This window comes from Scyliorhinus canicula, chromosome 16 (assembly GCF_902713615.1).
Source record: "Scyliorhinus canicula chromosome 16, sScyCan1.1, whole genome shotgun sequence".
In the NCBI taxonomy this organism is placed as follows: Eukaryota; Metazoa; Chordata; class Chondrichthyes; order Carcharhiniformes; family Scyliorhinidae; genus Scyliorhinus; species Scyliorhinus canicula.
The window spans coordinates 56,864,563-56,890,255 of record NC_052161.1 but is presented as its reverse complement, the minus strand read 5'-3'; the positions used below and the strand labels follow the sequence as shown (position 1 = coordinate 56,890,255).

The window sequence follows — 25,693 nt, the reverse complement described above, 5'->3', positions numbered from 1 at the left end:
AAGTGTCTGACATAATGACTGTTGTTGTTGATTGATTGTTCATGTTACTAATACGGGCAGCGCGGTAACACAGTGGTTAGCACAGTTGCTTCACAGCTCCAGGGTCTCGGGTTCGATTCCCAGTTTGGGTCACTGCCTGTGCAGAGTCTGCACGTTTTCCCCATGTCTGCGTGGGTTTCCTCCGGTGCTCCAGTTTCCTCCCACAGCACAAAGATGTGTAGGTTAGGTGGATTGGCCATGCTAAATTGCCCTTAGTATCCAAAAAGATTAGGTGGGGTTACTGGGTTACGGGGATAGGGTGGATGCGTGGGCTTGGGTGGGTGCTCTTTCCAAGGGTCGGTGCAGATTCGATGGGCCGAATAGCCTCCTTCTGCACTGTAAATTCTACAGTTGATTGTGTTCAGGGACCTTTGATTTAAAGGGGGAGGATAATGTTATGTATTCATGGTATTTCTGGTGTTTCATCATTAGCAGCCTTGCAGTAGGATAGGGGCACTTTAAGAGACCAATCACACAACGTCATCTTGTGAGGGCAAACGGGCAGTGTAACATAATAGCCTGTAGTGTTAACATTTTTTTAAATTGCATGTTTATTGACGCTTTCAGTTTTTTTTACTGAAGTATCAAAACAAAAGAAAAGGAGATTAAAAAGCCATGGATATCAATGCAAGACATATACAACACATAACAGACGTTAACGCTAACATGGGAACAAATAAGGCCAGATGAGTTGGGGGAAAAATCCTCAACATGTTCTTTGCACAAATACAATATTCATCTGCATGAAATAGGACACAGTCAACACACAGGGTTGCATCATACCCACAGCTTTGAACCAAAATAATAGAGAAATAAAAACAAAATCTCGTGAACCACAGAGCTAAGGGGAGGTTACATTAACACCCGCAATGCAATCAAACTCCCTTCCAGGCCCAGGACAGAACAGACAACCATCATATAAGACAATGAAAGGCTGAAGAAATCTGATAGAGTCCCTATAGTGCAGAAATTCGGCCCATCTTGTCTGCATCAACCCTCCGAAAGAGCACTCCACCTAGACCTACTCCCCCGCCCTATCCCCATAACCCATTTGTAACCCTTTGTTATGGGGCAATTTAACTTGGTCAATCCTCCCAACCCTCACATCTTTGGAATGTGGGAGGAAACCGGAGCACCCGGAGGAAACCCACGCAGACGTGGGGAGAACGAGCAAACTCAACACAGACAGTCATCCAAGGTCAGAATCAAACCTGGATCCCTGGCACTGTGAGGCAGCAGTGCTAACCACTGTGCCACCGGCTCAGACCTCAGATCTCAAACCCCGGGTCTCCCATAGAAAATTAAGAAGAGATTAAAATGTAGAAAGAACTGTCAGAACTAATTATTTGGATGATAAAACTGGCTGGGCAACCACCCAAGGTCTGGAATAAAGGACAAGGACTTACCAACTGAGCCAATGGGAAAGGGATACTCAGGGCCACCCTTATCCTCAGAATGGTTCCACAGCAAAAAGTCAGTCAGCGAGGGAGACCCATCTCAGGAGCAAAGACTGACTCAACCCTAATGTTGTAACCCACATAAGAACATTAAAAACATAAGAACTAGGAGCAGGAGTAGGCCATCTGGCCCTTCAAGCCTGCTCCGCATCAAAGGCTAAGGGGGCGGGGAGCCCGAAATCATCCATGGTTAAGTTCTGTATAAAGTCGACCAGGTATGGTACCGATGACACACACCTGGCTGGGATCTGATGTATATTGTACATACTAGTTTGATGTAATAAACCAAGTTTTCTTTACCATTCTTGGTTCGGACTTATTTGTGATCGGCGAAACCTAAGTAGGAGACAGAAACAAATATATCCCAGTCCTCATCGGAATAACAAATAGTCTGCCTGGGGCTAAAAATATAAAGGCACGAGTGCTCTGGATTGGAGGTAAAACAAAGCGAAAAAAGAAAAAAAAAAACAGAACTGGTTAGCTCTAACTGGGCAGGGGAACCTTTCTCGAACATAACGAGGACAAACCAATCCTATCAACTCCCAACCTCCACCCCTCACCCTTCTCTGGCTCTGCTCATCTTCTTTCTAGGGGAGATGGGGGGAGGGGGGAGTCACAAAAGCCTCCCTCCACCAGGGATCGTCAGATCATATAAGACTCAAATACATTTAGGATACAGAATAAAGACAGCGCATAAATTCCATATTCAATTTTCGGCTTAACATGATACGAACTTGTTGATTCCGGATAATTAATGGTACAAACCATCACATTCACACTATTCATTATTCACTCCCCTGTAAACAGAAAAAAATTACATCATTAAGCAGACAACAACATGACCAGCAGGGAACAAAGTCCAGAATAACAAAGTCCGAAATGCAGAAGTAGAGGCAGTCCTTAGCATAAAAGACTTTCTTCTTCAGTGGTGCATGAAGATGATCAAAATCAAGGATGAAGCAGGAAATATGAGCACTCCTCAAGATCTCTCAAGAATTTTGGAGAACAAAGCACGAGATACCATGTCTTCTCACCAGAACCCAGATGGTCAACAACCTAGGCTCAGGCCAGGGGGATGATTCAATCGACTCAGTCACTTTCAAACCTCCAACCCCTCACGAATGACATCCGGAACAGAACAACACTGGACCAGTGGTTAAAAGCCACACCAACCCCAGGCCTAGAACACAGGATTAAATGTGCTCCATCAAATTTAATTTGCCCAGCCTCCAGATGGAGATTCCTGAAACATGGCACCCAATTTTCAAAGTCAACTGGAAACTTCTCCGAAGCCTCAGAAACTGGGCTCAGCAGCAGTCCTCTCCGGTTCTCCTTCTCTGTCCCCGACTCAATCAGAATAGACATCAGGCCATGCAACAGGAACATGACTGTATGGAGGTGGGCTTCCATCAGGGACAGTGGTCTCTCTACCACAAGAACCTTCTTATGTGCAACTATCGCCTCCATGTAAATACACTGCAACTTTTGGAATTGGGCCAAAGTGATCTGTAGCTAAGAGCAAGGACTTTCAGCCAGATTAGCATCATTGTAGGCAGCCATCATCCATCGACGCAGATGACATCGTTAGGGTGGGAGCCCCCTCAAAAGCAACTGCGCCACTAAAGGCAGGACCCACCCCCAACTCCTTCCAGCCACCATGAATAAGCAAGGATTATAATTCGGCACCATTCTGTAGAAACACTGACCAACAATTCTTGAAATTTAGTTCATGTAAACCAAGAAAAGACAAAAAAGGAATTTGCACAAGAATGAAAAGATGGATTAAAAGATGAACAGAGCTGGTGCACGTGAAAACACTGCTGCTACCTCGCTCACATCACTTGAACCCCATGTGAACATCCTCTAAATAAACCTCTTCATTTGTTTGAACCTCTGAGGCCCGCAGACTTGATTTCAAAACTACCCCAGAACTCAACATTGATTGAACAATTTGAAATCATACCTGTACTCCCTGCATCTATTTTGGTTTGTTCGAGAAACTCTGTTTCTCGAACCATGGATATGCTGCCTAACCTGCTGTATATTTCCAGCATTTTCAGTTTTATTATCAGCAGCATTGTTTTTTAAAATAAATTTAGAGTACCCAATTCATTTTCTCCAATTAAGGGGCAATTTAGCGTGACCAATGCACCTAACCGGCACAACTTTGTGTTGTGGGGGGCGAAATCCACACAAACACGGGGGGAATGTGAAAACTCCACATGGACAGTGTCCGAGTCAGGATGGAACCTGGGATCTCGGCGCCGTGAGACAGCAGTGCTAACGACTGCACCACCGTGCTGCCCTAGCAGCATTGTTAATAGGCTACTTGACAGGGGAGACACTGATGGTTGCTTCCCCTTGTTGGTGAGTTTAGGACCAGAGGGCATGATTTCAGAGTTAGGCTTTACCCATTTAAGACAAAGATGAGGAGGGCTTCTTTCTTTCAGAGGCTTGTAAATCTGTGGAATTCTTTGCCGCAGAGAGCTGTCGAGGTTGGGTCGTTAAGTATGTTCAAGGCTGAGATAGACAGCTTTTTAATCAGTAAGGGTATCAAGGGTTATAGGGATATGGTGGGAAAGCGGAGTTGAGGATTATCACATCAGATCAGTCATGGCCGGCACGGTAGCACAGTAGTTAGCATTGTTGTTTCACAGAACCAGGGTCCCAGGTTCAATTCCCGGCTTGGGTCACTGCCTCTGCGTAGCCTGCATATTTCCACCGTGTCTGCGTGGATTACTTATGTGCTCCGGTTTCCTCCCACAAGTCCCGAAAGACGTGCTGTTAGGTGAATTGGACATTTTGAATTCTCCGTCTGTGTACCTGAGCAGGGGCCGGAGTGTGGTGACTATGGGATTTTCACAGTAACTTCATTGCAGTGTTAATGTTAGCCTACTTGTGACAATAATAAAGATTATTATTATTATGATGATGATCTCATTGAACAGCGGAGCAGTCTCGATGGGCTGAATGGACTACTTCTGCTCTTATGTCTTATGATCCTATGGTCAGTGTAGATAACATTACAAAGTAATGTTGCAGATTGAGCGAATGGAGTAAACTGATAAATGAATTTGAATGTAGGCAAATATGAGGTCAACCACTTGGATCTAAAAAGGTTAGAACTTTTTAAATGGTGAAAAGCTAGAAACACTGCAGTTCCAAAGAGATATGGGGTTCGGGGTACATGGATCATTAAAATGCCATGAATAGGTAGAGAAAATAATCAAAAAGGCTAATAGAATGCTGCACATTAGATCTAGAAGAGTACAAGAAATTTAAGTCATACAAGGGCTATCCAAATCCTTGGTTATCCAGACACAAAGCCTTAGAAAGGTTATATTGGCCTTGGAGGTAATGCAACATAGGACTCAATTTAACAGTATGCTGAGGCACTGGCAAAAGATTGGGGGAGACCACTCTATCCTCTCCTCCACTGCACATCACCACCTCCAGCTCGCTGCACAGCCATTTTAGGGGCATTAATCCTTTAAGGTGAGACTTTTGATTCAACCTGGGCAGCATGGTGGCTGAGTGGTTGGCACTTCTGCCTCACAGCACCAGGGACCCAGGTTCAATTACGGCCTTGGGTGACTGCCTGTGTGGAGTTTGCGTGTTCTCCCTGTATCTGCGTGGGTTTTCTCCAGGCTCTCCAGTTTCCTCCGACAGTCCAAGATGTACAGGTTAGCTGGATTGACTAAATTGCCCCTTAGTGTGAATGTTCACTGGTATTATGGGCACAGGGAGGGGAGGTGGGCCTAGGTAGGGTGCTCTTTCGTTGGGTCGGTGCAGACTCGATGGACTGAAAGGCCTCCTTCTGCACTGTAGGGGTTCTATGACTTCTATGTTTCTGAGAGTTGCCAACCAATCAAATGGTCAGCAACTCTCCAGCCCCAGCAATGGAGGATTAATATGCTATTGAGTTTAGAGAACATGACATATGAGAGGAAGTGGAGCACCAGTAAATGGATACAAACTGGTTAAATGAATGGGCACATAATTGGCAAATAGAGTATAATATGGATAAATGTTAACTTGTTCACTTTGTAGGAAGGATAGAGAAGCAGTATACTATTTAACTGGGAAAAGATTGAAGAACTTGGTGGTACAGAGGGAACCAGGTGTCTTGGTTCATGAATTACATAATGTCAGAATGCAGGTACAGTATGTGACTGGGAAGGCAAATGGAATGTTGGTGTTTTTTGAAATGGGAATGGAATATGGAACATTTTGTTACAGCCGCATAAGGCCTCAGTGAGACCACATCTGGAATACTATGGACAGTTTTTACCCCTTATTTTAAAAGAGATATAATCACTTTAGACGCGCTTGAGAGAAGTTTCACTGGATTCATTCCTGGGATGAAGTAGTTGTCTTATGAAGAAAGTTTGAACAGGTTAGACCTAAACCCATTGGAATTTGAAAGAATAAGAGGCGATCTTATTGAAACATCAAAGATCTCGAGGGAACTTGATAGTGTGGATACCTGGATGATGTTTCTTCTTGTGGGGACACTATAACTAGGTAACATCATTTAAAAATAAGAGGTCTCCCTTTTATGACAGAGATGAGGAGAATTTTTGTCTCTCAAAGTGCGTGGAATTCTCTTCCCCAGAAAGTAGTGTAGAAAGTAGTGTAGGCTGGGTCTTTACATTTATTCAAGGCAGAGTTAGGCAGATTTTTGTTCAGCAAGAGAGTTAAGGGTCATGGGGGGGGGGGGGGGGGGGGGGGGACAGACAGGAAAGTGGAGCTGAGACCACACCAGGTCAGCCGTCAACTTATTGATTGGTAGAGCAGGCTTAAATGACCTATTCCTACTCCTATGTTCCTTTGTTCCAACAAGTTTGATGTACATTTTATATCAATTGTATTTTATAGTCAACCAGTAGCATTAACACTGGAAAATAACAGCATTGACTTATATGAGGCAAAGGCACCTGTAAGAAATGTTTTTATTTCACCCAGTTACAAGATGTCTAACAAAAAAGTATCATAGGTTGATAGGATGGTTGCAGCACTGATCAGGTCAATCAGGCTTGGCTCTTTGTAAGAGTGTCTGAGCTATCTCCTCCCCCTCAGCTCTTCTTCCATATCCCTGCATTTTTTTTCTCTTCGGCTTCTTATCCAATTTCAATTGGAAGGCCACGATTGATCTGTTGCACCACACTGCCAAGCAGTGAATTCCAAATCCTGACCCCTAACAGCATAAAAGATCTTTCCTCATGTAGCTATTGGTTCTTTTGCCATTCACCTTGCAGCAGTGCCCTCTGCTTCTCAACCGTTCCAAAGTTTCTCTCTATCTATTCTGTCTAGACCTCTCATGATTTTGAACAGTTCAATCAAATCTCCCCACAAAAGGTGAAAAAAAAACCAGTTGGGACCAGTACTCCCATTTCCCAGTTTTTACTGGTTTTCCATTTTAAGGTATGGGGAGAGCGTCGGAGTATGGCATTGAGATAGGTCAGCCATAACCATATTATTATTATATTATTAATAAATGGCGGAGCAGGCTCGAAGGGCTGAATGTCCTAATTTCCCACATTTACTGTTTTTGTTAAATTTTAAAATGTTAACCTTCGCTTCTCTGAGAATAATGATCCCAGCTTCTCCAATGGATCCATATAATTGAAGTCTCTCACCATGGTGCCATTTTTGTTAACTTTTATCCACCCTCTCTATTCTTAAAAACACCATCTCCTTCCTAGAAGTGTGGATTCACTATCACAAGGCCAAACCAGTATTTTATATAATGGTATATTGTAGCACCCATGGATTTGTACTCTATTCCTTTATTTACAGAATCCTTGTTAATTGTTTCCTCAAGCTGTCCTGCCCCTTTTTAAAATTATTTTTGGGATGTGGGCACCATTAACTAGGCCAACATGGATTACCCATCCCTAATTGCCCTTGGACCAAGTGGCTTGCTAGGCCATTTCAGAGGACATTTGTTTTTTTAAAGAGTCAACCACATTGCTGTGGATCTGGAATCGTGGGCCTGACCAGGTAAGGGTGGCAGATTTTCTTCCCTAAAGGACATTAGTGAACTAGATGGGTTTTATGACAATAGGCAATGGTTTCATGGTCATCATTAGATTTTTAATACCTGATTTATTTATTGAATTCAAATTCCACCAGCTGCTTTGGTGTGGTTCGAACCCCAGTCCCCAGGTTTTTGGATTACTAATCCAGTGACAATACCACTGCCACTGCCTCCCCTTGTGCATTAATTGGCTGGAGATCAGACTTCCTTCCCATCATTAGGGAGTATATCCCCTCTCTGAGAGCTGCCAGTGAATCTGACTGACTAGCATCTCTAAAAGTCCCCAGATGCTGCATACTCGAGCCAGGGTGGAATTAACTGTGTGGGTCCTGCTAGCCCGTTGGGAATGAGCAAGAGCATGGCAGAAAGGCCACCTGGAGAATCTTACAGGCAGGCCCCTACTGTCTGAAAATCCAGTGCCCATATAATTCTGCCCATTGCTTTGTTACAGTTCTGCCTGCCAATCTTTCATTCCAATTTACCTAGATCAGATCAGTTCCCTCCCCACTAAAATTGGCCGTCCTCCAAATAATTATTTTTACTCTAAATTGCACCTTATACTTTTCCATAGCTAACCTAAACCTTATTGTGACGATATTATGGTTGTGTTGTAATTCACCGACTGCCCACTAGGAGTCTCATTGGTATATAAGTGAATGTTAGAGTCAGGTGACCGCAGACTGATTGGAGAGTTGGAAGCGAGAGGTTGCTTGTGCATGTTAATACTGTTTTTCATCAATATTTAGTATATAGTTGATCCACAGTTAATGTTAATAAATCGTTTACAGCTTTAGCTACAAGTGTTCTTGTAATGGGCTGGTTTAGCTCACTGGGCTAAATCGCTGGCTTTTAAAGCAGACCAAGCAGGCCAGCAGCACAGTTCGATTCCCGTACCAGCCTCCCCGGACAGGCACTGGAATGTGGCGACTAGGGGCTTTCCACAGTAACTTCATTGAAGCGTGACAATAAGCGATTTTCATTTCATAATATAAATTAGGCCATCCGACAAGAACATTACACTTATGATACAATGATTCTGTCTCATAATGCTTGGTGTATAATAAAGAAAATTAGTTTCTTCTGGAAATAAGGAACCAACCAACTGACAGTTGGCTTTTAGAATGTGTGTTCTAGTACTGCACTTCATTGGTATTGTAAGTATTCTCAAACAGAATAAGATGCTATTCATATATGTATTAATACAACTCATTTAAATGAATGATAAAATCAGCTAAGAATGTACACTCTGGAAAATTGAGTCAGAAGGTGGTGGAGGCCAGAGAATTCATGCTGTAGATGTCAGGAATGGAATTAGAATTGATATTAGTCAAGTGATTCAAGTGGCATAATAAAATTGCACCACTATTCTGAATATAGTAACTAGTTAACAAATAATGTCTTCAGATATTACACTTGATGGAATTAAAAGCACACATACATATTTAAAAAGTAAAACAGATTAGACAAGACGGGAATAATTATATGCGATGACTGCTGCCTTCTAAATTCACTAATATGTTTGATAAGACTCTGAAAATCATATCTAACAGCCAAGAGCAATGAGCTTGCTCACACTTGCTGGAGTTGCCTGGAAGTGAAGTAGTAGTTGTCATTATGTAAACTATCACCTTTGCTCATCACTTTTGATAACTGCTCATGGATGTGAAACAAATATATTTCAACTCCAACATAAATGTCACACTCCTATTACAGTTGGAATTTTGGCAAAAACATTTACTGTGTGTGTATTTAGCAATATGCCTGTTGAAGTCTGAAACTAGATCATTTCTGTAATGTTGCTGCTTATGTTTGAATCTAACAGAGAATAACCAGTGCAGTAAGAGCAATAGAAATTAGCATCATTTTCCTGACTCAGTGCTATGCGAGCAGTACACGCCTGAACTAGATAAGAGATGAGGATTGTCAGGAACAGGGCCTCTGGCGTTAAGCTGCCAGCTGTAGACAAGTTTCCACAGGCATCAGGTAACTCAGCCCAGAAGAAAAGTCAATTTTGCTTGCTCTGCCTTGTCGACAGTAGCCCTCGGGTAAGTTCTGAGAAGAGGGTTGTTGTAGATAACTGGTTGGGTTGGTGGTGGGAAGGGCAGGGTCGCTGTTAGTCGGGGAAGAATTCTGGGCAGGGCATAATTAATAACTGCCTCACTCATTATTAAGTAATCTTATTGTGGAAAGGGGGTGTCCTTCTAGAGACTTCGATCCTTTTGAATATGTTATTGCAAAGTAGCAAGGTCCTCTAAGATGGGCCCCTTGATAGTGGAACTGGGCAGTCCCACTGCTCACAGGCATGCTTTATATTGCAATGCTCATAATTTTCTATCCTAGTGTACTGAAACTGAGAAATTACTCAAATAGTAGCGACTATCAATAAATCAGACTGCAACCTTTATGTTATAGCGTTGAGTGCACCTGCTTCAACTGGTGATGTATTTTAAACTTTCAGTACTCCAATTTAAAAATCAGTGCAATACAAAAAAAGTCTACATTTTTGGATTATTCCTATCTGGTTTTGAATGTTTTTCTTACAAAGCAAGAAGAATGTGAATATTTGCTTTGAATTAAATCTGCAGTTGCTTGGTGATACAAAGCTTAATGTTGCTGAAAAGGGATGTGTTGTTGAAGCTGTTCATCTTGCACTTATCAGGGCAAATGCAAGAATGCCAAATTTCAAATAGCACAACAAATTATTCTACAGGAGAAAAGGGTGGTAATTGGTTGGCAAGGTGACATTGATTGGCCGAACTATTGCCATGGAGAAAGCAAAAGGAAACTATAGGCTCCCCAAGCTCCCAGATAATTTGTCAAAAGTGTAAGGCTTGAACATATTCCCTTTGTTTGCAGAGAATGGATCCCTGTTTATCATTGCATGTCTCTTCCAGCAACAATTTGTTTGGAACAATGTCATGGAACATATCTTAATGGTGTGTGATTTGGAGGGGAACATAGACTTCCTATGATCTTGCTGCTTTTATCCTTCCCCAGTGGTAGAGATTATGGAACTGGGTATTGCTGTTGAAATAATCTTCATGAGCTGCTTGTGCCTGGGCAGATGATACATACTACTACTATAGTGTAGGAATGATGAAGGCTTGCGTATTCAACCAGTGGCAATGAGGCTGATTGTTGTCAACAAAGCCACTGTCTCTGAACTGGGGCACTGTGTCCTCTTGAAAGATTACCACCCTCAGAGAAGGGGAGAAAGTTAACATAGCAGAATTCTTAGGCTGTACATTGCTAGAAAATACCACTAAAGTGAAAAAAGTTCACACATTTCGGAGAAAAAAGCTAACATTTTGAGTCCAGATGACCCTTTGTCAAAGCTACAAAGCAAAGAAAGTGGGAGATATTTATACTGTGGGGTGAGGAATGAAAGATGAGTCATAGCCAAAGAAACCAAGGGAAAAGACTGCTATTGGCAGTCCCCAGAGAGAATAAAAGGTGCGAAAGGCCTAACAGCAGAGAAACTAAAATCAGAGGGTAAGCTGTGACAGATGTAGGGGGAAGGGAGAAGCAAAGGGGAAAAAAGGTAAGGGGGGCGGATAAGATAGGGGGATAATATATGTGAAGAAAGACAAGAAAGAAATAAAAGGTAAAAGGCAGTTAAAATGAAATGGAATGAAAACAAAGGGGTTGAGGTGGGGTAGAGATAATCATCTGAAGCTGTTGAAGTTGATGTTGAGACCAGACGGCTGCAGCGTGCCTAACCGGAAGATGAGATGCTGTTCCTCTAATTTGCGTTGAGCTTCACTGGAGCATTACAGCAGGCCAAGGGACAGACATGTGGGCATGGGAGCAGGGTCTTGTGTTAAAATGGCAAGCAATGGGAAGGCCAGGGTCCTGAATGCGTAGAGACTGAACATGGCCAGCAAAGCGATCACCCAGTCTGCGTTTGGTCTCTCTGATATAGAGGAGACCACATTGGGAGCAGCGAATGCAATAGACCAAATTGAGAGAGGTGCAAGTGAAACTCTGCTTGACGAGGAATTAATATTTTGGACCTGGGATGTTAAGCATGGAAGAGGTAAAGGGGCAGGTGTTACACCTTCTGCAATTAGATGGGAAGGTGCCATGGGTGATGAGAGAGGTCAGCCTCCTTCAACAGCACCTTCCAACTCTGGGAACTCTACCACCTGGAAGGGCAAGGGCAACAGATGAATGGGAACACCATCACATGAAAATGTGACACACCATCGTGACTTGGAGCTATAGTGCTGTTCCTTCATCATTACTGGATCACAATCCAGGAACTCCCTTTGCAACAGTACTTGACCGAATGCCGTGGGAAGTGATCCTCACTCAGAGTGATAAAGTCACAGAGGTTTACAGCACAGAAAAGGCCCTTTGGCCCATTGCATCTGCAGCGGTCAAAGACAACCAACTGGATTGGATTGGATTGGATTTGTTTATTGTCACGTGTACCGAGGTACAGTGAAAAGTATTTTTCTGCAAGCAGCTCAACAGATCATTCAGTACATTGGAAGAATCCCATTTTCCAGTCTTGGCTCATAGCCTTGTATGCCTTGGCATCACAAGGGCTTCGAAATGCTCCTTAAATCTTGAGGGTCTCCATCTCCGCCACTTCCCTCAGCGCCAGAGGGGGCGCCATGGAGCAGACGGAGAAAGGGGGCGGGGCTCTCGTGGCGGTTCCAGTCACGTGCGACTCCGCCTTGTATCGGAGGGGGGCAGACGCCTCCCCTCTGCGCTTGCGCACGGGCGGAAGGACCCGGCTGTAGCCGAGCCCAGTGCGGGTGGGTGCAGCGGGCGCTCCATGTCGGGAATGATCTATCTCCACAGTAACCATGAGAGCTGCCTGCGGGGCCCCGACACACCGAGAGCGGCCACAGCCTGCTTCCACGGCCGCCCCGAGCCCGCCTTAGGGGACCTCTTCAACGGTTGCTGCTCCATGGGGGAGGCGGCCAAGCGGAGGGAGGCGGCCGCCGCTCCTGCTCTCCAGGCCGGCCCTGCGGCGGCCACCGTGCGGAGCGGGGAGTCGGCTTCCAGCCCGCTGACACCGGACAGCGGCGGCTCGGGCTCCGGAACCCCGAGCGAACCGAACACGAGCACTCCGGTCAGCACTACCTCGGCGCCCGAGGAGCGGGAGGGCGCCTCTCCCACTGCCCCTTCACCGGGGCCCCGGGCTGACGAGTCGGCCAGCAGCCCGGAGCCCGAGGCGGCCCATAGCCCCGCTGACACCCAGCTGCTGGAGTTCATGGACGTCAGCCTGAATTCGAGGAACTCCTTCGAAGTGAGCCGGCGGCAGAGCGCACCCGAGCAGCTGGCGGACGGGCTCGACTCGCCGGCACCCACACCGGGCAGCGAGCAGGGGGCCAAGCCCAAGAAACTGGGCATCGCCGACTACATCAGCAGGTAAATCCGCAGCTTCACACACACACAGACAGGCGGAATGGGGCTCCTTACCATACACCCTCCCTTCCTTCATCCGTCCATCACTCCCTCCATCACTGTAAACCAGTGGGTGAACCTCTTTCTCCCCCCCCCCCCCCTATATCACCAGCCCTGTCAAAGTTAATAACTTGGAGCTTCAGTTAACACTCGCACAACCTCACGTCAGCTGAGCAGCAGTGAGCCATTAAACACCACAACAGATATATGTTACCGAAAACAAGAGACACCTCGATGTTTTGTTCTGGTTATAATGATGCGCCAGCATTTGTTTTCGTTGTACTCCTTGAAAAGGGCAGTCTTGGACCCGACTAGTGCTTTCCTTCTGGAGGTGTCTGATGCTTGTTTGTTTCGGGTTGCTTCAAATGTTCAGTGTTTTTTCTTGTCTGTTCCATAAATGAATCATAGGTTGCAGTTTTGACTGTGGTTAATTGTGACCACGGAGGTCAAGGTGAGGTGCATAGGAATTTCAAACACAAGAGCGTTGTTGACAAGATTGCGTATTTAGTTTTCTCAAATTACGGAAGAGACACCTTTCAGCGCTATTTCAGCCTCATATTTCCACGATATGGAATTTGCATTTTTGCAATGCTGGGTATTGTCTTTTCTTTCCCGTGCTTTTTGGTTACTTCCCTTCCAAAAGTATAAAACTAAATACTGACAATAGTGTACATAAAGCATCATCGCCCCTTCCATCAGTGCGTTTTATGTACTCTGGTTAAAGAAATACGGTTAATAAATGATCCCCTGTGACAATTGTTGAAAATATTCTTATATAGAGTAAGGAAAGGTAATTTTAGTTTTAAAAATAATTTTGAATGTCTACCATATGAATATTATTGAATCAAACTCCCAGGCATTTTATGAACATTAGAATTTAATGTGATATAATTTGGAAGAAAAAAGTAGGAAAGATAATGTGAACTAAATAGTACAATTTTGAAGGATGTGCAGGAACAGATGGTGGGAAGGGTTATATCTGTGCCTGTGTGGCACCTTGGCCTTGTGCAAAGCACCGATGCCTGGAAAAATAGGCACAAGTTTCAATTGATCTTGGGACTTTGGTACCAGTTGTGTTACAGCACCCTTTGTATCCCAAAGCACAAAACTCTACAAACAAGGAGAGCTAATATTTGTACCAAGTGAAATCTACCCAGTTTCAGAACTGGTTAACTCCACCATGATCAAGGGAACTCAGAAGTTCAATTAAGTTCAACCCTGTAGGATGCAGTACAGAAAGGTACTGATGTAACCCTATTCCTTACATGGTTTGTGTCCTCAATGAAGTACTTGAATTTACCACAGTGCCTGTAATTAAGGGATTGTGTATTTGGTTTTTAATTGCAACAGAATTTTACTTTAATGCCTGTTTAATATGCTGCTGAATTTTTCTTGCTTCATGATTGTTACATGTTTGCATGTTTTTAACCTGATTATTGTTCCGTATGTGAATTTTCTTAGTGTAAGCTCCATTGCAATTTGGGTGTTTTGCTGTGAATATGCTTGAATGAAATACCATAAAACACGATGATCATGTACACTTAAATATAATGTAAAGACCTGGGAGAAGTATCCGAGAACAGGGGGTTCTGGTTAGCGGGACTATTCTGCTTAAAATGGTGAAGTAGAGGGGCACAAATTTTTTTCATAGTGTTATGAATTGAGAGGTTTTGATAAGAGTAAATATGGTGAAACTGTTTCTACTGGCAGATGGGTTGATAACTCAAGGATGCCCATTTAAAATAATTAGCAAGATTTCCAGAAGATAATAAATATTTTTTTCAGTGAGTTGTGATGAGGTTTACATTGCGTGAAAGGGTTGGGGGAATGCAGATTCAGTAGGAAATTTTAGATGGGAATTGGATTGTTACTTAAAAGAAAAGATGAGGGATTGTGGGAAAGATTGGGAGGAGGACTAAGATTGAGAGCTTGCACAGGCATGACGGACCAAATGACCACTTCCTGCACTGTTGGATTTAATAAAAGGTTTTCATGTGTGTTTTAGTAAACTGGTTTAAAACTAGCATCCTGACAACTTTGTCAAAGGTTTGAGTTTTTTTTTATTCCTTTGTACAAAACAGCCATTGGGTGAAGTATGCTTGTGTTTTGTTGGGTCACTACAGATGGCTCCCATATGCTCCACCTCATAACTGGAAAAACTGAGGATCATGTCTGGCTGCCGTAAAACATGTCTGATAGCTATGGGATGGTTGTGTAGATGTCCATAACCCAGCTTGCAATCTTTTATTGGTAGCGTAAGGAACTATTTATTAAGTTGAAACTTCTTCCAAATGGGCATTTTCTCAATTAGGGTGCTAAAAGGTGATGCAGTGCATGAGGACCCCACTGTGTGTCTTTTGAGTCGCAGGATTTGGGTGAAAAACCACAATTTCTAACATCAGCTGTGCTGTTGGGAAGATGCTAGGCAATTGTCAGATACATATCTATAGAGGAAATAGAGAAAATTGGACATAGTCACTCAAATCCATACTGGTTTGCCCCTAATACTTGCTTGTAGGACACCAATAGGAGCTGATTCAAGATACATTGCCAACTAATCATCTGGTGACAAAAACATAAAAGGGGAAAATGTCCAAAAGATTAGTGGGCTCATTCTTTGCAAAGAACACTGGTTAAAGGTGTATGTTATGGTGCTGTATGTTTTGTGTGCAAGTGGGAAAGGCTACCTATTTTCAGTGGTGAGAAACTTTGAGAAGCACATCTCTTTAACTTAGACATAATTGGTCATTAAGATGACTTGCCATACTTGGTCTCCAAGTAAATGAGTTCTTAGTGATTTTTCTTTCTTTGTTGAAATCTGTCAGAAGCAGATGTGGGCAAAATTAATTTGTTTGCTAAAGCAAATTCTTATGGCTTTACAGTGAGTACAGTTCAGCTCTTGCTGCCTATTTTACTTCTCTTTTTCAATTGAAAACCAATTGAGCTTTTTTTTTTGAAGCTATCCGACAGATGATTTTAGCTGCCATGCAGAAATAGTAATCTGTTTTATTTGTTTATAGTTTTATGACTGCACATTCCAGTATCCACCCACTCATTAACTACAGTTGTCAAAACACTTATTTTACCATACTACAATGAAAAATAAATCTGTTCCATATCATCGCTTTTGTAAAGCAGCTGACTTGTAATTACAGGACATCACTTTTGATCCACAAAATGTGATAATAGTTGTGCTGTTTCTTCACAAACATCATCGGCTCTCCAAAATAATGGGGGGGGGGGGGGGGGGGGGGGGGAATTGCCTGAAGCTTAATAGTTTGTTCATCAAAGATACCAGACTCTCATTAGCTCATCAATAACATATGGAAAAAATTACCAGAAATGAGTTCTTTACACAGTGTAGTTTAAGTAATTTTGTTACATCAAGTACCTGTTTTCCACTAAATGTTAAACGACTGGAGCGTGACAGTCGTATAATAGTAGAAGCAGAGGATAGAAGGATATTTAGCCTTGCTCCGTATTTGAACAGAGGCGCAAAGCATGATGTTACGGCATGCAATCCTATATCGATTATCAAACATTTAGTAGGCTAAAAGGTACAGCTCCAAATTATTTATAAATTACTGTAATTGGTGTCTGCAAAGCAAAATATTGATCAAAGCTTTGAATTTAAAACGCATGTATTCTCTTATTCTGGGTTACTTTTTATTTGAATGTTCTGGTATGACAAGTTTTCAAAAAACAAGTTCAATCAATTCCCAACTTCGTAACTACCGATTTCTTAACAGTTTTGGATATCTTTACCTAAGCAAATGTCAATTATCAGTGGTTTCTATTGAATTACTCAATATTTTGGAGTTTTATAATGAGCCAGCTTTTTTTTGCTGCACTGTTGACCTCTTTATCAGCTGTCATTTTCACCTGTGAAATATGTATTTCTGTTTTTACTGCTGTCTGTCATTTCACTCTGTAAATCCCTGGATTTGGGCTAAATTGCCCCCAGTCGTGCCAGCAGCTTAAACGTAATCTATTTGAAATCTGTTAATTATATATGGTATACATGTTTTCCTCCCAGTTTTGAATCTACTTTTAAAAAAAGACTGATTTTTACCCATTACAGCTACAAAAGTCTTACTTGAATTGCACTCTCGATCACAATCTAGAGGACATGGCCCACTGAACCAACTGGATCAAAATTAATATTCTTACTCTTACAGGCACTAAGATGGCTCATGTATAAAATATTATGTTTGTGCAGTAAATATGCTCAGACTGTGTTGGGTCATATAGAAGACACATTTCTGTGCACATGGGAAAGTTAATTGTACTAAAATGTAGAGTTGTTTCCTCCAACGTAACCCAAGGTTTTTAATTGAAATATTTACCTACAAAGATTACAATTTTCATAATTTTGAAATAAAACTGATTTTTCTGGCAATTTGTTTTCCTGCAATCTGTCATTAGAAGTCAGCATGCATTGATCTTCTATTTTGCGAAATACACTACTTTTAATTAATTGCTACAAATCATTCTATTCAACTTCATGTTGTACTTCTCAAAAGCTGTCATGATACTGCAAGGGCAAAATCAGTAATTGTTTTAATGTTATTGCATGGAGCCTAGCCGCGATAGGCATTCTATGGAAATGTCATACAATGTGAAATCCTAATATTTAAACTGTGATAAGCTTAAAAATGGGCAGGAGCCGTCTCCTACTTCTCCATTTTCTTTAAATGCAGGTCATTTTTACTATTTAAAATTATGCTCGTCTTGAGTTTTCTTGCTTTAACAAGTTTCAACTGTAAACCTCTCAGTTAAACTGGTGGAGTTGTGCAATAGTTTTGTTCCAAGAAATCAGTGTTTTAGTTTCGCACACATTACTTTTCACTTAAACAATGTAGATTCAATAGTAAGTAAGCAGCGTTATTAAAATTTTAGATGACATGGAACTTGGCAAAGTAGTAGATTAGGGGAAGGGTAGTTAGACTTCAGGATGGTACCATGTGGTAACAAATAATGGTTAGCACTGTAGCTGCACAGCACCAGCATCCCAGGTTCAACTCCCTCTTGAGTCACTGTGCAGAGTTGGCACGTTTTCCCCATGTCAGCGTGGATTTCAGGTTTCCTACCACAAGTCCTAAAAGACGTGCTTGTTAGGTGAATTGGGCATTCTGAATTCTCCCTTGCGTACCCGAACAGGCGCCGGAATGTGGTAACTAGGGGATTTTCACAGTAACTCTATTGCAGTGTTAATGTCAGCCTACTTGTGACAATAATAAAGATTATTATGTGCTGAACTATGCAGAAGAATGGCACATTGAATTCAAGTTAGAGAAATGTGAAGCGATGCACTTCTCTTGGGGCAGCATGGTAGCACAAGTAGCTAGCATTGTGGCTTCACAGCGCCAGGGTCCCAAGTTCGATTCCCCGCTGGATCACTGTCTGTGCGGAGTCTGCACGTTCTCCCTGTGTCTGCGTGGGTTTCCTCCGGGTGCTCAGGTTTCCTCCCACAGTCCAAAGATGTGCAGGTTAGGTGGATTGGCCATGATAAACTGCCCTGAGTGGCCAAAAAGGTTGAGAGGGGTTATTGGGTTACGGGGATAGGGTGGAAGTGAGGGCTTGGGTGAGTCGGTGCAGGTTTGATGGGCCGGGTGACCACCTTCTGCACTGCAAGTTCTATGTTCTTCTGTTTGGAACCCACTCCACAAAGTAGGTAAAGATGTTCACACCTGGAGATTCTGCTGACAGCAGCATTAAGCTCCTCATAGAACTGGTATTTTGCCTCTTTTGGAGCACCGTATTGGAGCATAGATACTTGTGGTTAACTGACCCTGTTTTGAGTTGAAATGTGGATGGAGAGAACATATTCTGAACCATTTGTGAGGGGTCCTGTCTTCGAGAATAGTGAGTTCCATACAGCAAAGTCAACACCATTTACTGTGTCTTCTGAACGCCAGATGAACTTGTAATCTTTCTTTGTGATCCGCTCTCAACAAACCTTTCTTGGAGGGAGTCAGTGTCAATGTTTTGCTTATCAAGTTCCATGTGGATCACAATTGTTTTGCACAAGTTATCAACCGGCTGCAAGTTGTCTATCAGTCCCATGCACATAGTCGTTCCAGTTTGCCATTCCAAGAATTGGCATCTTTTTTCTTTTGGTTTGTTTGCCTGGTGTGATGGATTCGGTTCACTTTCTGAGCAAAGACTCTCATGTTCCAAGCACCCATTAAAGCAGTTGGATGGTGGTGGGTCAGCACCTTACTAGTCAGGGACTGTCCACGCAACAGTCCCTCCCTACATCGGAGACAGCCCCCAGTAACTTCTCCTCCTGTGAAATTGGGCTCGTCCCTCCGTACATCGGAGACTGCCCCTAGTAACTTCTGTGAAATTCGGCTCATCACTCGTACAGCTGTTTTTGGTATTTTTATGCTTTTCAGCGAAACTGGAAAAGCTTGCTGTAAGCCTGGAAACTATTTAGAGACCCGAGGGTGCTCGAGCATCAGAATCTCCCTGACCGCCCCAATTGAGTCCAAAGTAATCCACAAAATACAACATTTGCCACCAGCTTGGATGAAGGAGTAGCCAGAAAGATGACATACTTGGACATCAGTCCACCTTCGGGCTCCACTCCAGACTTTTTGTTGGGGTTTGCTCCCTTGGCATTCCACTTTTCTGAGATACCCATAAGACATTGGAGCTACTTGCCCATAGTTCGCAGTTTGACTCGTGAATGCTAAATATGTCAATGTGCCTGTAGGCCTGCATGTTTAGGGGCCACAGCACATCAGTTATTCAACATTAGCCAGGGGCTCCGAGGCACCCAATTTCCTTGTGTGTACCACAGCATGTGGCGGCACAGCTGATGACTTGCCAATGGCGAGGTTGTGTACTGACAGAGAGACTGATGCACCTGTGTCTCGCTTTTATACTGCTGCTAGCCAGTTGGCTGAGTGAGAAGCAAGCTAGCACACGAGCATGTCAACTCACTTCACCCACATGCGAGACGCATCACATTGACTAACATTCCATAGTGAGAACACCTTCAGTGGCAAATGCATGGGTATTTGTGGCCCAGGACCTTGCCATGCTGCCATCTATTAGTATTGAAAATTTAATGCTGGAGGTTGCTGATAGCTTCACCAGAAATGTCACTTAATGCTGAAATTAACACGCATTGCAAAAGCTGCTGCTGCAGCTGTTATGTCCAAGCTGAGTGACTGAAACAACAGCAGCCTGACTTGAGAAGACTGAACTGCAAGTCAAGCAAGCCTGTGTTCTCCGTGCACTCTTTTGCAGTGGTAAGACCCGGACAGCATCTGATAGGCAAGAGAAAAGACTGAACAGTTTCCACCTTTGCTGTCTCAGACATGCCTTTGGTGTGTCTAGGCAGTTCAAGGTCACTAGCTCAAAAGTCTTGGAATGTGCTAATTACATTGGTATACATTCATTGCTAAGTCAATGATGACTGTGCTAACTCAGCTATTTTCATCACATGCCATGTACCCAAAGACTGGTGAACTGGCCACTTGGTCATGACTTCCTGGGCACCATACCTCCCTTACAAGGAGACCTGCAGACAAGATACGAAGATAGCAGACATTGACACCGACAATTGGGAGATGGCTGCTGACGACCATGACCTCCGGTGGCTGACTGTTTAGAAGGGCATTGGAAAAGGTAAGCAGAAACTAAAAGTTCAGATGGCTGAGTAAAGGAAGAGAGAGAACAGGCTAGTGAATCATGCTCCACCTTCTCAACCCACTGATTTCCTCTATAGCAAATGCGACAGAGACTGCCATGCCAGAGTGGGGCTGTTTGGGCTGCACCAAACAATCCTTAATGCAGTTGACCACCATGGTGCAAACCATCATTTTACAGCAAGACTGCATAAAATAACTAGAGAGATAGAATGTAAAAGTGAAGAGCGCAGGTTAGATCTTTAAGTCATTAGTTAGGTCTCAGCTGGAATATTGTAGACCAGGGGTGGGCAAACTACGGCCCGCGGGCCGCATGCGGCCCGCCAAAGGTATTTCTGCGGCCCACCAAGTCATTAAAAAAAAAGAAAATTAAAAAAAAAAATAAAAAAAAATATTTTTTAATGGTTAATGGGGGGGGGGGGGGGGGGGGCTGTTGGGTTACTTACTGGTATAGGGTGGATACGTTGACTTGAGTAGGGTGATCATTGCTCGGTACAACGTCGAGGGCCGAAGGGCCTGTTCTGTGCTGTACTGTTCTATGTTCTATATGAGGCGCCCAGAATCGTAACCGGGTGAAGTAATTATTTTACTTAATATACTATGCAGCCCTTGTGAATTGTGAATTTCTGAATGTGCCCCTTGCACGGAAAAGTTTGCCCACCCCTGTTGTAGACAATTCTAGTATGACAGAGGTTTTTATATCTTTCCAATGTACCTTGGAGATTTTTGCTCAGGATGAGGGACTGATGAGCAAGTTTGAAAAAAATAGGATTTCCTAGGAACAGAGGTTAAAAGCTGACCTAATAGTGGTTTTCATGATAGAGAAAATAAAGTATTTCCTCTGGTAAATGGATAATCATTGCAAAGTTCCTAATGCAGGCCTGAGGGAAGATGAGAACTTTTTCAATTGATTGTCTGGATCTTGAGATGTTGGAAATGAATTCCATTTAGTTTGGAAAGGGAGTAGGACCGGTGGTACTTAAGGATGAGAGGCTTACAGTTAGACAAAAAATGAAGACGGGGACTAGTATGACTGCTTTTTCAAAGAACACACAAGGCTGAATGACTACCTCCCATGCTCTGTTTGTATAATCCTATGATGTAGATTTCTGACCTTTTTGACTGTTGTGTTTTGAATTGATTAGCATAGAGAAATAAAAGCAACAGGCCCTCATTATGTTGTCTTGTTACAGTAAAATGTCACTCTTTTGTGAGATGCTTTTACAGTCATAAGGTGAAATATTTTCTTGCATTCCAACCAACAACAGCATGTCACTTTCATTTGTGTTTATGGTCAGATGGAGTGCAAATGTCACTATCATTTGAGAGCTTGGTGAAAGACCAGAAAGTATTATGGTGGACGTATAGGAGGTTTTTTTTTCTAACCAGTGAGTTGTTCTGAATTGATGCCAATTAATATTCAAATTGAGTGCTTGTCCTGCTGTTGACTAATGTACAATTGGTAACTACAAAAGCGACTGCCCAGATGCGCACGAATCTCTTGCACTATTGGAAATTTGTCATGAAATCATTTTGTTTTCCTGTGTGCTTTGTAAGCTAGCTTCTGTGGAGATTGTAACATTTTGGGCACAGGATATTCCCATACTTGTTACATTTGTTCCTGCCTAGTAACAAGGGTGGAACCCTTGCAGTGTTTTGGTAAGTCAACCAGGTCAGTTCAAAGGTCTATCTGTTTTAATCAGAGTCAGGAGCAGTAGAAGTTCCATGCAACTAGTGCTGCTGTTAGCCGAGGAGCTAGGTTGACAGGATCCAGGTAGTGAGGACTTTGGAGAAGTCCTGGAGAGCTGAAGAGGCTGGGTGGAAGGTCAGTGACTCTGTGCTGTGAGCCATTGGCGAAAAGATAACCCATTGGGGCAGTGTAGGTGTTGAAGCGTAGGCTTGGGAGACCAGGTTGAAATCCCTGCGAGGTGAGCAATTGTTGATGCAGTCTGAGGCTGAAGGTTTTTGAGGGAATTCTCAGACTTGATCCTCAAGTGAAAAGTTTGGGATCCCTCCTGAGGGAAACATGTTTAACAAGATTGTATAACTTGCAGTGGATACTGACATCTGGGTAGGTTACTGAGAAATCAGTGGGATCTAGATCGCATTTGTTATTAAATGTGTATTGTGCGTGTTCACCCATAGTTTCACAGTTTGCCTTGTTAGTTCACATACTTCATGTTAATTCTGAATGTTAGTATTAAGAGTGTAAGATATTGTTAATTGTTTTACTTTACTGACTTTGTGTCATAAAGTTTATTTGAAGCTTGTGGCTTTTTAGCAAGTACCTGGGATTTCAAAATTTTTGTCCACTGTAAACAAAAGGTCTAACCAGATCGAACCAAAAATTTGGGTTAGTAACATGTCCAAAATATTTCCTTTATCGAGTCCCGGCGTTCGACCACAGGATTAGTGTCTTGTCTTATTCCTCTAGTAACATCTTTAATGTGTAAATGCAAATTGCTATCTGATCTCTTTTTTTTCTGGACTGCAGGTACTATCTTCAGTGGAAAGATTTGTTCTTAAATAAACTTTTCAATGTTTGCAACATGTGCCCTTTAATGTGGCAACATTGCTCTAAGGTAATTGTTTAATTGAAAAACAGCTACTAGCAAAATCTGGCAATTTCAGGGAAGCTTTGCTTCATGGGCTCTTGGGGCTCAACTCCAAAATCAGCACTTTTTTATAAATAGTTTCTTAAACCCAAATTGAAAGATTTGTGAGTTTTCCATGTAAAATAGGAATTAGAGCTGTGTTCATGAGTTGTCTGGGGATAACTCGTCAACTGAACTTATGCTCGCCATTGCCAATCCAGTAGAGTCCAAACGTCTTATCACAGAATCACAATAATACAGCTCAGAAGAGGCCAATCGAGTGCACAGACACATGAAAAACATCTGATCTGCCTACCTAATCCCATTTGCCAGCATTTTGCCCATAGCCGTGAATGTTATGACATGCCAAGTGCTCATCCAGGTACTTCTTAAAGGATGAGGCAACCCGCCTCTACCACCTTCCCAGGCAGTGCATTGCAGACCTCTGGGTAAAAAGGTTTCCCCTCAAATTCCCCCTAAACCTCCTGCCCCGACCTTGAACTTGTGTCTCCTCATAACTTAACCTTCAACTAAGGGGAACAGCTGCTCCCTATCCACCCTCTCCATGCCCCTCATAATCTTGTACACCTTGAACAGGTCACCCCCTCAGTCTCCTCTGCTCCAGTGAAAACAACCCAAACCTATCCAACCTCGCTTCATAACTTAAATGTTCCATCCCAGGAAACATCCTGGCGAATAGCCTCTGCATTCCCTCTTGTGCAATTGCATATTTCCTATAATGGGTGACCAGAATTGCACACAGTACTCCAGCAGTGGCCTCACCAAAGTTCAATACAGTCCAACATGACCTCCCTGCTTTTGTAATCTATGGCTCAATTGATAAAGGCAAGTTTCCCATATGCCTTTTTCACCACCCTATTAACCTGCCCTCTTGCCTTCAAAGATCTATGGACAAACATGCAAAGGTTCTTTGGTTCCTTGGAAATCCCCAGTGTCATGCCATTCATTGATACTTCTGTCATGTTATTCCTTCCAAAGAGAGTCACCTCTCTCTTTTCAAGTTTAAATTCCATCAGCTACTTTTCTGTTCATTTGACCAACCCATCTATATCTTCTGAAACCCAAGACAACCAACCTCACTGTTAACCACCCGGCCAATCTTTGCGTCATCTGCAAATTTATTGATCCTACCCACCCACATAGTCATCTATATGTCATTTATATAAATGGCAAACAATAGGGGACCCAGCACAGATCTCTGTGGTAACTGGACACTTGCTTCCAGTAACTAAAGCAGCCGTCTGCCATCACCCTCTCTCCTACAGCTAAGCCAATTTTGTATCCCATGTACATCTGCCTTCTCTTTATAAGTCTCCCATATGGGACCTTGTCAAAGGCTTTGCTGAAATCCATGTAAACTGCATTAACTACACTACCCTCTTCTACACACTGGTCACATGCTCAAAACATTCAATCAAATTTGTTAGGCATGATCTCTCACTGACAAAGCCATGCTGACTATTCCTGATCAAACCTTGCCTCCAAGTGGAGATAGATTCTCACCTTTAGAACTTTCTCCCATAGTTTCCCTACCACTGTTGAGACTCATTGGTCTGTAGTTCCCTGGTAAACTTTGCACAATATGACATAATTTTAAAGCTATAAGTAGTAGGTAAATCATGCCACTTGTCTTCATAATGTACTTTATAGTTTCAGTCAGAAATTAGATATATTTAATTTTGATTAATGGTGCAGCATGTTCTTTTGATTATTGATTCAGTGCATTTTAAGCTGTGTAAATACTTGTCAGTTGTATGTGATGGATGTAAAACCTTGGGGGATATTTTCTTCAGTTATCGCTCGGAGTGACTACATTTATTATTAAGAGGATAAACTACCTCTTCCTCTGTTCCCCAGGAGAAGCTGCCTTGAGACAGACACTCAAAGTTAGGTCACGCTTCCTGATCTCAAGGTCCACTTAGATTTCTTACCAGCTATCTGGTGCTGAAATCATTACTATTTTTCTCTGTTCTTGCATTGCATGTGAAGAACCCAGAACAAACTGGATCAACGCTAGGCCACGCAAACTCTGGCATGTACGTAAATGCTACACTTGGCATCCTAGAGCAAGGATGCTCATCCTGGCTTTGCACAGCAACAGTCATAGTGTGGGGGACTTAATTGGATACATTATTTTTAGACTTTTGTTTTGACAGGACAGAGTATAAAGGAAGAAATAATGGGAGCTTGTCAGAAAGATATGGCACTAATCATAGGGATTTTAATCTACATATAGATTTAAAAAATAAGATGGGCAAAGGTAGTGTAGATAAGGTGTCCATAATGTTTTTGAGATTTTCTTTGAATAGCATGTTCTGAAGCCAACCAGAGTGAAAATGAAATGAAATGAAAATGAAGTGGAGGTAATAAGAGACCTGGTATTGTGCAATGAGATAGAACCTTTCCCAAATCCTATCAGATTGTAAGACAACAAATGTAAATCTGTTTAAAAAGGGAGACCAAAAG

At 42.7% G+C, this 25,693-nt stretch overlaps 1 protein-coding gene across 3 annotated transcripts in view; it reads left to right on the top strand.

Moving 5' to 3' along the window:
• The first annotated feature begins 12,237 nt into the window (after nucleotides 1-12,237).
• Nucleotides 12,238-25,693, top strand: part of tbc1d12b (TBC1 domain family, member 12b) — a 104,267-nt gene continuing 90,811 nt past the window's right edge. The window contains exon 1 of one of the 3 annotated variants that reach the window (XM_038822408.1): nucleotides 12,238-12,918. In XM_038822408.1, the coding sequence (XP_038678336.1) occupies nucleotides 12,320-12,918 (599 nt within the window). In that variant the 5' untranslated portion in view covers nucleotides 12,238-12,319. The remainder of the gene's footprint in view (nucleotides 12,919-25,693) is intronic. The other 2 variants (XM_038822406.1, XM_038822407.1) reach the window with 2 other exon arrangements.